The following is a 12515-nucleotide window of genomic DNA, read 5'->3' as shown; positions in this document are numbered from 1 at the left end:
AAAAAATCTTATTACTTCTAGAAACTTCATCTCAAATAGTGTCCCCATTCTCTCTCTGACTGACTTTACCTGTATAACTTGCACTCTATTAAGCATAAAATGATTAAATTGGCTGCAAAATCCAGATGGAATTTTTAATAAATTTACACACAAAGAATTGTGACAACCATGTCTTGATCCAATATGAAAGTTTCTTAGATGTTGAATCTCCATTAAAAATTATTCCAGAGGCCCGGCGCGGTGGCTCACGCCTGTGATCCCAGGACTTTGGGAGGCCAAGGCAGGTGGATCACGAGGTCAGCAGATCAAGACCATTCTGGCTAACACGGTGAAACCCCGTCTCTACTAAAAATACAAAAAATTAGCTGGGCGTGGCAGCGGGCACCTGTAGTCCCAGCTACTCGGGAGGCTGAGGCAGGAGAATGGCGTGAACCCGGAAGGTGGAGCTTGCAGTGAGCCGAGATCGCGCCATTGCACTCCAGCCTGGGCGACAGAGCCAGACTCTGTCTCAAAAAAAAAAAAAATCATTCCAGAACTGTCCCCCACACAACAAAATAGAGTTCTAAAATGGGCAGTAATGCTGAGAAATTGCCAGAACATAAAAAACAAGCAGAGACAGGGTATAAAACTCAGACCCTGAGAATAAGATTATTTGGTGACTTCTTTGAAATCAAGATGATATAAAAATCAATACCTATGACAGAAACTCTGCATATAGTGAGACATGGCAGATGCCACACACACACACACACGAGAAAGGGACAATGAATAACGGAGAAAACTCTAGAGAGTAACAAAAGGAAGAAATTTCAATCATGGGTTGAGCATCTCACAGATTCCTAAATGAACAAGAGTGGAAAGCCCACATGAAATATTATTCTTAAATCCGTCTAATTTTCCAAGGAGCAAACCTAACCTAAGAAATTTTTTTTTATTTTTTGTGGAGACAGGATCTTGCTATGCTGCCCAGGCTAGTCTTGAACTCTTGGGCTCAAGTGATCTTCCCACCTCAGTCTCCAAAAGTTGTAGGATTATAGGCGTGAGCCACTGTGCCCAGCCCCAAAGTGACTAAAAGGGACTAAAATCAAGTAGATATCTCTACTAAATATCTTTCTCTGTATCACATGATTATGTCTAAATTGACTGCCCAGTAAAACACATATACTTCCCATCTGATCCTATGAATTCAGACATCTTCATGTAAAAATGTATTTAGAGATTGTCACACGTAATTATACAAATTTGGTGAATGTCAACTGTCTCATGCAGTCTACCCTTGTCTGTGATCAGCAGCCCAGACAAGCACCACCTCAGAGAACATGGCCTCACTTGTGCTTAAATCTGTACCTCTCACACTCTGGGAACTCACCAGAGAGCTATAACGGCCTTTCAGGAGAAAGAAGGTCGATTTCAAGGGTGGAGAGAAGACCCAAAGCACATGAAATATTATTCTTAAATCTGTCTAATTTTCCAAGGAGCAAACCTAACTTGCCCCCATCCTCTAGCTGCCCAGAGTTCACCACTCCCCAACTTTGTTTCAATAGAAAAAAAAAAAAATTGTAATCAGGACTGGACTTCCCTGGAAGGAAAATGCTGAGCCAGGGGCTACAAAGATTTCCACTGCAGACAATTCCCAGTCTAGGGAATGTCTCCAGTAGGAGCTGTGGTGAAGCCTGGTCTGTTCTGGTCAGGCCACTCCTGTGATAACCCTCAGAAACATTACAACCCACAGTCAAGCCCTGTGGCAACAAGTAACAAAGAACTTACCTGTTGTTCAGACAACAGCTGCTCCTGTGAGCTGAAGAATGAAAAGCTAAATTCCAGCTTCCCAGAAAATCAAGGAATGTGGGAAAGAAAAAAAATGAGGGGACAGAAAAGAGGAAGTGCAGGTAGATGTAAAAGAAAAAAGAAAGCCCAAAAACTAAAGGTTGACCTCCGAAACACAGATACTACAAATGTTCCTTCCTATTTCTCCATTGTACTAACATGAGCAAGTTTCAGGCATCTACTTCCTATCATTTCATGATCTGGAAAATGGATCTACTCTGCAGGTACAATAAGCTTTAAAACTGACTATGCAGTTACCAAGGGCTTCATCATAAGATCTTATTTATGCACTGAAACTCCAAAAATATCTCACAATAGGAGTAACTGGTGTATTCAACAATTACATAAATAAATAATAAAAATGTCTCAATCAGGACAGCAATAATAGTTTCCTAATTACTAATTTTTCTCCTCATTTGATGAGGGTAGGGGTGGAGTTGAGCAAAATGGGTGAGGCTGCTAACTATTGAACATTCTCTCCTCCAAAGGGCTCTCACATGAAACTTTACGGGGGCCTCTGTTCAGAGTAAAAGTAAATTGGAGAAAATCATCAAGAATCCATCAATACTCTTAAAAATACACACATCTGTCCATAGATGGTCTTAATATGTGCCTAGGTATATGAGTTATGCAGATATCTATGAAGAAGAAACTCTACTCTGCACTATTCCGGGTGACACAGTATCCACAGTTCTGATGACATTGTTCTCTCCACACAGAGAAGAAACTATAAATAGAACTCTAAGCATCATGTTTCACATATCAAAGAAGGAGATACACACTATTTTTGGAATACAAATACACTTAAAGCTTTAATAACATGACATAAAACACCTGTCAATGAGAGACATTAATTTATTCTACAAAAATAAGAACTTTTTAAAAAGAAGTATGGCCCTTAATCCGAGATGATATAATGACGTATCAAATCAATGTCACCACCCTGAGAAAAGCTATCTCCTACCACACGATTACCCCATCATTCTCAGTGAAAGACTACCCTCTATTAATAAAAGCTATTAACACTTTATCTAGACTTATTGACACTAGTGTAACTATTTTCTACAGCATTCTATTTCATAATTTTCTATTACTGCCATGGACATCTTTCTAAAAGACACCCTGTTCATAATGCTCTTCCATAGATAATGGTTCAGTGACTCCTCCCTATCACCAACTTTAAACCCACCTCCTTGACAAAGCTTATCTGGTGTGCCTGCCAGCCTCACCAGATACCTTTCATTCCATTCTCTTCTCTCCCCTCCATGCCTGTCTAGAAGGCCTCCTTCACCTAGTTAACTCCTACTTGTCCTGCAGGACAACTGGAATGGCTCCACTGGGAAATAATTGGATCTTCTACGCTCAATAGGCTGAGCTTTCCAGTTCTCCCTTGTATAAACCTGTATCATGATACCCACCTTTCAGGTTTGTAAATCTTTACTTTTCTGTACCCCTTCTAGACTATGAACAAGAACCTGATGAAGGGTAGTTGCTAATATCTTGGCTGACTGTAAAGGAGGTGTTAATTGCCCCACACTGAAAAGAGGGTGAGAAGGTGACACATAAAATTTCATATGAAGTTGGTGCCATTGGAATTGGATCTTAAATAATGAACAGTAGTTTTCAGACATACAACAGAAAGAAAGGGCATTCGAAGAGAATCACATGAGCAAAAGAAACATAAAAAATCACATGTTGCAGGCACATATGTGTGTGCTGATACATACATACATCTTTCTAATTACTCTTCTGCTGCAGTGGTGAAGGTGGAATCTATACCACTAATGTAAGCCTAATCAGCCCAACTAGGCCATAAACTCATTGGGAAGAAATGGTCATTTGTATGTGCCTTCCCCATAGGCAATATATAGATATATACAACCTGTGTGTACCCACCCCTACCCAGCACCACCTAATACATATGGTATAAAGAAATGACACTGAATAATCATAAATTTAAATACCTATTCATCCAAGGAAAAAAGGTTTCTATTTGGTGAAAAACAGACATTTGAGTGAATCTGTTAGAGTCCTAGGTAATTAGGAAATTACTGGGGGAAAGAATCCTGCTACTGTATTTCCTTTGAACCAAGATTCTATCCTACAGGATGAAGTAAATCAGCCAGGGAGGGAAGCTGTAACATAAATCAGCCAACTGTCACATGAGTCTCTTTCTTTAATGTTACAAAATTTAGGGAGAGAAACCATTCAGATTACTACAAAGAAACATTTAAAATGAGCTCATTAAATGCAAATGAAAACAGAAACATTGAATAAGCACTGGGCTACAATTAAAGGCTGAAGAAACAGTAGGTAAGAAGCAATTTTCATTGATCAAAGAACTAAAAGCTAACAGAATAAAGTTTTTTGCATTAAAACTGCTCTCAGGAATATGAAGCATTTCGAAGTAAGAACTCTTTTTTTTTTCCTGCATCTTTCAAAAAAGCTTTGGAGGTAGGAATGGATTTACATATCTTAATACAAAGTACTTTCATTGTATCATTTTCAGGCAATGAAACTATGAGGTTTCAAAAAATGCAGACTTCAAAAATATCCTCAGAAATAGGGCCAAAACTGTAAAGGACAAAGGGTCATTTTAGAGCTTTTGGACCGACTCAAGGAAAAACTATTATATAATTACATAAAATCTTCTATGCAAAACTTTATTAGAGCCTATTTTTGACACAATTTTACCTCATCATAAACAGAAGCTTTGGGGTACTTAGGCATAGAGCTGCTTTTCATCAACTTATTAAAATGGCAGGGCAAAGAGTAGTACACAGAATATTCAACTAGAAATATAAATTGAGACTTTAAAATTCACTGCACACACGCTTGAAAACAAACATGCAGATATATGGGCAAATGGTGAAGTCAGAATGCACATTCCTGATGGCAAGGGACTTTTTCTGCTCTGTTCCCTCGTTTCCCTGGCACCTAGAGCAGTTAAGGGTACACAGCAGGTGCTGAAATCACCGCATCTGCTTTTGTGAAACTAACGCATTATAAGATGAAAATGGGAAGTTTTCTTCTAAATTAATTTGCAAAGTTAAAAGATGCTGTTTTTCATCTGTCAAGAGGGCAAAAATAAAAAATCTTTGATGGCACATGGGAGGAAATGGGCACCCTTATACACACTGAAAGGGAGGGCAGGGCCACCAAGGACAGTTGTGCAGCTTGTACACTGAAAGGCACTACACCTAGGGTGAGAGAGAGGTGGGGACTGGAGATCTAGGAGGTGTTCTGCTAGTGAAAGCTGAGTCAGTCTCGGGAAGGACGTCTTTTGGTAATTTTCAGGCCAGAGGGGCAGGGCAGCTCTTTACTACCATGTTGTATTCGTGGAGGCTTTAGATAGCTTTGTAAAATAGGGCAACTTATTTTAGAAAAATTTTGAAATACCTAGGAATATTTTAAATCTGCAAACTCTTTAACTCAAATTGTCATACGATTTCTCTTTTACATATATGCTTACATGTGCAAGTAAAAAGATATGTCCACAAACATTTCTGATAACAGTCGTCTGTAAACCTGATGAGTGCTTATTTGTTGGTAAATATTTTCATTAGTGTATCCTATAAAACACTAGGCAGGAACTGCTGTGGAGTGAATCTGTACATGCAGATATGTAAATTCTCAAAGAGATGCTAAGTGAAACAAGGTATAGAAGAGACTATGTTCCAATGAATGGTTTTTGTCAATCAAAAATCTTCTTAAAAGTATAAGACACTGAATGTGTATTTCAATACTGACAACATTGGTGTATATATAACCAAGCACTCTAATATCTGCTGTTACTCAAATACCTAAATCCAGTTCTACAGAACATTTAGAACATACCACAAATTATCACCACTAACATTCCATTTTAAATACAAAAAACTGATCATTTTTTACAAAGTCAAAATATATTTTTAATAGAGATACCAAAAATTACACTTTTCTACGTTGAATTCTTTTAAGCTTTTCTATTCTGCTTTATATTATCTTGAAGTCCTTCTCCACACCTTCCACAAAGGCACAATTTTTAACCGACTTCAATTAAATTACGTTTCCATAGCTGCCCAGGTCAGGGCATTCAACATATCAATCGCAATCCAGGTGGGAAATGTAAGGACTTATGAAACAGTCCTCATCCCAAGAAGGGAATCTTTGGTTTTGAGAAAGTAAAAGGAAGGCACATTCCACTAGCAGTTAGGTCGCAGTCAGTCTTGTTTACTCCTCTTCTACCAGGAAACCCATCTTTACGTTTCTCCAACTGGCAGAATATTATTTGCATTAAGGTTGGGGCGGGAAATTAAAGAAAAATAAAATTAAAAAGAAAAAGAAATAAGTTTTCCTGTTTTAGGCTAACTTGTCCCAGAGGCAGCAACAGCACAGCCCAGATCCAGGAAGAGTCTTGCTAATATTATCGAATGTGCTCTGGAGACTCTCCCAGCACTCCCTCAACACAGGGAGAAGAAAAACAAATTTTCCTTTGTTTTATGGAATCAGTTTATAGACTCTTGTTCTCTGTAACTAGTGATTTCAAGTATTCTGTTTTATCTAAGAAGCACAACGAAGGTCATGAGAAGCCTGAGTAGGCCTGAACTACAGCTGCCTGGGCACCATAGTGAAGGTTATAGGATAAGCCTGTGCCCAGGGAAACCTAGATAACGAACATCTGGGTTGCTTGGCGATGGCCATGTGCAGTCCTGCCTTTGTCCTGCCTCTGTATCCCTGCTTTGCCACCACCGTAAGTTTGCTTCAAGCTAGCCCACCTCCTTTTGTGAAGTGTGTATAAAAGTCAAGTACTGTCTTTATTCTGGGCCCAGTCTATTGCATGTGAGTCAGCTGGGCCTGAGTGCACTCGATCAAGATTCTCCTGTTTCAACCCGAGGTCTCTCTCGTCCTCCTGAATCCCGCAACAAGGTGAGTGTAACAGAGAAAGCATAGGCCTGAAAGGAGCAAGCTTTGAGAAGCACTCTTACCTTTAACAGAAAATCCCAGATACATACTATTTACATTTTGATCTCCAACTGATCACTGGATAAAATCTATAATGTCTTTCCTCGCTCTGAATTTTTGTCACAAAAACACAAAATCCATCACTCCAAGGCTTCCTTTTAATGGTTTTCACTTTCACCTACCTTTAGCACTGTTCACCACACCCAAATCTCAAACTGGCCATTCAGATGTTTACTGAAATGTGGCTAATGAGGCTGGGCGTGGTGGCTTACGCCTCCAATCCCAGATCTTAAGTGCCTGTCTTCATATAGCTTTACAATAAATTTGTTTCTCTTAAAATTATCTGTGCACTAGATTAAGTTAAATTAAAATAAAATGTATTTAACTGTCTTCAAAATAAGGTATAGGCTATTTTCTTCCTGTAGACTACTGATAGCACGGATTTTGGAAAATCTCTTCTACTTGGTTTTCTGATTCAGTTCAGACTTGTGCTTACAAGTGAATCTTACGTAAATGTCACCTAAAAAGAGCTCAAGAAAACTCAAAAAATTATAACTTTTTCATAATTTGGTTAACTTTCAAGTCATTCACCAAAAGTCAGACCATGCTAGAAAGGGAAGGCTGAACAACATTCTTGTTTTACCACAGAGACAAAGACAATGCCAGTTAGCTGGCTTGATTCTCCCACTGATGGGCAGAATGTTTACATTTTAACAATAACTTCATAAATAAAAACAGATGTAGTACGTGTTTTCAGTGCATAAAGATCATATATTTTATGAATCCACCTCTCACCTTACTTCTGGACAGACCACATCTGACTTCGAACGTACTTACTGCAATCAAAAGTGTTTTGTAAGGGACGCTCCTCAGGAATTAGCCCTAAACAAGCTCACTAAACCCTCCATACATAACCTGGAGAAACTTCCACAATAATGAAACCCCATATAGCACTGGCTTCTAAACATATGGTGCATTTCCATTCATTTTTAGGGACAGCCCCTAAAGTAGTTTTTGGTTCAACAACCCTGGAAGAGGACCTTTGCACCTTTGCTCATCTTACACATCAAGTGTTCATGAACAACTCTGATGCCACTAAGTTTTGTTCACAAAATTGCACCTCGGTCATTGTGTTTTACCAAAAAAAAAAAAAAAAAAAAAAGTTATATTGCAAAAGGCAGTAGATGTAATCTTGGCTATTATTTACTCTCAATTTTTCTTTCACCTCAGCCCTCCAACGAGAAGTTTAAAAGGAAACATCCGAGGGAGCAAGAAGTTTAGATTCATCTGGAGGAGTTTCTGTGGCGCCCAGCCACCCTCACCAGGTGCCTTCCATTAGAGTTTAATGCTTTGCTGGGGTTTCCTGAAAGAGCCCCACAAAGAGTGGGTCTCGATGGGTCCTGAACCGCACGACAACTGGCCAGGGCCTCGAGGGCGAGGGGCGGCGGCGGGGCGAAGGCTTCGGGACCCTACACGGTCCGGGGGACCATGAGCGAGGACCGGGGGTGCGGGGCCGCCTGGCGTCCCCGGTGAGGCGGTCTTCACGGGAACGCTCAGAGCAGGGGCGGGCGGGCGAGGGCTTGGAACGCACACACTGGGGCCCCGGGCCCGCGTCGCTGAGCTGGAGAGCCCGGCGGTGCGGGCCGGGTACGGCATGGGCACTTTGGCCCCGTCACTGACAGTTGGCACCTGGGGTCCAGGTCGGCCGAGGCCACACCGGGGCGCAGGGCGGCGCAGATGAGGCTGTACCTGGCAGGTACCCACGTACCTATCATGGTCACTGGGCAGGTGGCGGCTGCGGGCCAGGAAAGGGCCTACGCGCGCACCGGCGCCAGCCAGCGCCTCCCACCAGCGGCTCTCCTGGGTTAAATCTTCCAGGGCTCCCCGCCCCGGCGCCGGGCCCTAGGAATGCGCACGCGCGGAGGGTACGCGGCCCAGGGCCTGCTGGGAGTCGTAGTTTTAATGCGTAGTTTCTCCTCACGCCTCCTGCCCTCCAGCTCACCGCCGCCTCCCTTTCCGGCTTCAGGCCCAGCAATCGTACGTCACCGAGGGGCGGAGCTATGCGCCCGCAGTGTTGACCAGTCGCTTAGCAACCGGGAGGCTTACCTTTGGAAGCTTGTTGCAGCTCTAGCTACGGTCCTGCCCTCTTCCCGCCCCACCCCTCCCCTAAACTCCCTTCACCTAGGAGCTGCCAAACATCTGGATCAACCTGGGCACTACGAGGGGTTGAATTTCTACCATTAACGCGCCTTTTGACATTTTTTTCCCGACCTCCTGCTCACATCCGTAAAACCCACTGATTCTTTTACTACACTTTTTATGAGAACAAGACATTTTCTAGGAAGATGGTGGCAGAAAAAGAGACCCTGAGCTTAAACAAATGCCCAGACAAGATGCCGAAGAGGACCAAGCTGCTGGCACAACAGCCGCTCCCGGTGCACCAGCCTCACTCCCTGGTTTCTGAGGGCTTCACAGTCAAAGCCATGATGAAAAACTCAGTCGTAAGTGATCTTCCTGAATTGAATGCACTCGCTCCGTATCAGGGGACACGAGATTTACAGAGGTTGGCCAGCCCTAGGATGGACTCTGAGCCCATGTCCTGGGTGGTCTTTGCCAAAAATGGCAATTACTTGGCAAGTAGCAGACGGTCCCCCACAGTGTGTGGGGGGCAGGCTAGGTTGTTAGAATCCTGGGCAAATGATATACTCTGCCCATTGATAAGCACCTTCCTGATAACTCATCGTTTCTAAACCGCCCAAAATTACTCTTACGCTATTTACACGAGGTAAAAAGATCCCCTTTAATTACTGATTGCTAACTAACCCCACTCAGCAAAGGGCCTTACAGAAGATGAGCTCTTAGAAATCATAAACTCTTGCAAAATTTAACATGAGCTGATATACAACTGGGAACATAAACTCATTAAATAATCTATAATGAGAAATTTTGGAATATCCTAGCAGTTACTCTAACAACACTTGTCTCTTAGAAAATGATGTCATCTTGTTAGAGTACTGAAAGCCCACTTAATATGAACACTGTTTCCTGACAGGCCTTTTAAGATGATGTGCTTTAAACAATACAAGCTTTAGCTCATGTGTCTCTGCTACTAATACAATTCATATTTCATCTGCATTATTTGTAGTAACAAAAATAAAATATTCTAAGTATCATTAGAGGAAAAAAAGATTAAAAATACATACAAATATTTTAGCTGTCTGCATGATAGTATCTATTTTTTAAACCTTCCTATTTGTTACATAGCTTTACACTTGGTATGCTAAGGCAGATTTTGCTACTGAGTAAGCACCTGTCTGGGAATGAGGCATTAAATAATAAATGCAGCTTTCAAATTCATATAATTTACACCCTGGGAAGATCTGAGTTATTACATGTGGCAATTCATTATGTTAAATGAGTAATGTTGTTTTCCAGTGTCACATTATTTCCTTTGCTTATATGTTGTAAACCTAATAACTTATTCCTAAATGACATACTTAAAATACATGAATGAAACAGATTACCTATAGACCTCTAGGCCAGGTTCCCATGTGGTTATGCAAAATGATATCCTAATTATTGAGAAGTGTGTCAGGTGATTTACAGTAGTTAAAATTCTTGGAAATAGACTAAAATTCTGCTTGTTGTAACTAATTCTTTTTCATGGAATTTCACATAAATTGGTTCTCCTAGGAGTCAAGATGATGCATTTATCAGCAATACCATAACCATTCAAGTTAATAATTTAGTTTTCTTCTACACAATATTTACAATTTTGGTGTTTTTTAATGTTATAATTGAATATCACAATTTTTTTTTTTTACTGGTCAGGGTTCTTTTCTGTTATTTCCTAAACTTGTGTTCATAATTCTTGTATCATGTTAATTCTTTAATATAATCCTACGCCTAAAGAGATAGTTCTGCAAAATCTAATGTTTCTATATTGCCAGATGTAGTAAATATGCCTACATGACTTTAAAAGAACCACATTGATTATGAAGCAGGCTTCTTTATAAAGAACTTATTTGTGATACATTATCTTATCTTTTTATATTCTAAAGGAAAATCTTGTGCTAGCAATACTTCTCTTGCCATTGGAAATCATAATTCTTAAATGCAAAGATTATTTATCCATTCATCTACTTATTCAGTCAACAACTCTCTCTCTCTCTTTTTTTAATACCCAATACTTGTTAAGCACAGTTCTGGGGATTTGGGATCAGCAAAGCAAAGTCCCTGCCCTTAGTACTCCAAGGTAAACCAAAATAACAACATTCAAATCTTGATAAAAGAAAGCTAGACAATACTGTTTATACAAAATAACTTCAGTGGTACAAGAAATAAAAATTTTCCATTTCATAACCAATATTTACATTTCACCATTTTTATCTTTAGCAGTATAGACTTTTCAGCATTATAAGATCAAAATATCCTCATCTCTTTCTGAAGGTGTATTTCGATTCAGGATATGTATGACAATTTCCAGCTTTTCTTAATTGCGACCTCATGCTCAAAGGCCAATACCCTCCAAACCACTTTTCCAGTTAGATAAGTCACCATTCCAATGCTCTTCCACTTAAAACATGAAGAATTTTATATATCCTAAGGAGTTACACAGAGACTCCTGATATTTCTTTGAGTGCAATAGTGATACAAGTACATAAACTTGATCATAAATATGTTTCATCAAATGGGCTGTGCAGGCAGAAATGCTTATTTAAACAGTCAGTCTGGATATGAGAGCGCAAAATTATTGAAAAATAATGATAAATGTAAATGGCAAAATTTTTAAAATCTCAATGTCAAGTATTGTTCTTCAATAGAAAGTAGACTTTGTTTCCATGAAATTTTTGTTGCATTCTATAAGAAAACAAGCATCACAAAAGCCCTGCCATCAAATAATATTCAAATTCACATTTTTATAGTGCTTGCCTATAAAGAGATGTAAGAGATACACAATTTGAAGATTTCAAAGTTCATTTTCCTTTTAAAGGCTTTATTTGGGTTGCGATAGAGCCTATGACCAGAAACTATTAACCAAGCATTTTGTTGTCTTCATCTTGTCAGATGCTTTCTGTGCTGAACATGCTTATCATGAAGCAAATTAGAAAATTGACCCAGGTTTATGGTGACAGGGAAGTTGAGTTTAGCCTAAGCTTTCTATTACAGCTTTCCTTCTCAATAGACTATAGATGCTTTATGCTCAAAGTTTAGGGGAATGGAATAAATACATATTTTTTTAATATTAAAGGTTGAGTATTCCTATTCCAAAAGTCTGAAACCTGAAATGGTCCAAAATACAAAACTTTTTGAGTGCTGACATTACACTCAAAGAAAACTCTCTTTCAAGCATTTTGGATTTCAGATTTTCAGAATTGGCATGACCACCAGTGTATAATACAGATATACTCAGCTCTTTGTACAGATTCTGCCTCCGTGGATTCAACTAACCTTGGATTGAAATGTTTAGGACAAAAATTTTATCTGTATTGAACATGTACAGACTTTTTTTTTTTTTAGTCATTATTCCCTGTTAAACAATAGAGCATAGCAGCTATTTATATAGAGTTTATGTTGTTTTAGATACTATAAGTAATATAGACATGATTTAAAGTATACGGGTGGAAATGTGTAGGTTATATACAAATACTATGCCATGTTATATCAGGGACTTGAGCATCAGCAGATTTTGGTATCTGCAGGAGGTCCTGGAAGTAATTCCTCATGGAGACTGAGGGACGACT

At 39.6% G+C, this 12515-nt stretch overlaps 2 protein-coding genes across 12 annotated transcripts in view; one reads left to right on the top strand and one right to left on the bottom strand.

Annotated features, from left to right (window-relative positions):
* PRKN (parkin RBR E3 ubiquitin protein ligase) overlaps nucleotides 1–8665 on the bottom strand; it is a 1364839-nt gene extending 1356174 nt beyond the window's left edge. For all 7 annotated transcript variants that reach the window (XM_065543170.2, XM_045390376.3, XM_045390380.3 and 4 more), the window contains exon 1: nucleotides 8540–8665. In XM_065543170.2, the coding sequence (XP_065399242.1) occupies nucleotides 8540–8546 (7 nt within the window). In that variant the 5' untranslated portion in view covers nucleotides 8547–8665. The remainder of the gene's footprint in view (nucleotides 1–8539) is intronic.
* Nucleotides 8666–8855: 190 nt separating this feature from the next.
* The window catches only part of PACRG (parkin coregulated), a 593702-nt gene continuing 590042 nt past the window's right edge, over nucleotides 8856–12515 (top strand). For all 5 annotated transcript variants that reach the window (XM_065543176.2, XM_065543174.2, XM_045390383.2 and 2 more), the window contains exon 1: nucleotides 8856–9272. In XM_065543176.2, the coding sequence (XP_065399248.1) occupies nucleotides 9117–9272 (156 nt within the window). In that variant the 5' untranslated portion in view covers nucleotides 8856–9116. The remainder of the gene's footprint in view (nucleotides 9273–12515) is intronic.

The sequence above is a fragment of the Macaca fascicularis genome, chromosome 4 (assembly GCF_037993035.2).
Source record: "Macaca fascicularis isolate 582-1 chromosome 4, T2T-MFA8v1.1".
NCBI classification, from domain to species: domain Eukaryota; kingdom Metazoa; phylum Chordata; class Mammalia; order Primates; family Cercopithecidae; genus Macaca; species Macaca fascicularis.
The sequence above is the reverse complement of the archived record's forward strand: the minus strand, read 5'-3'. Positions and strand labels throughout refer to the sequence as shown.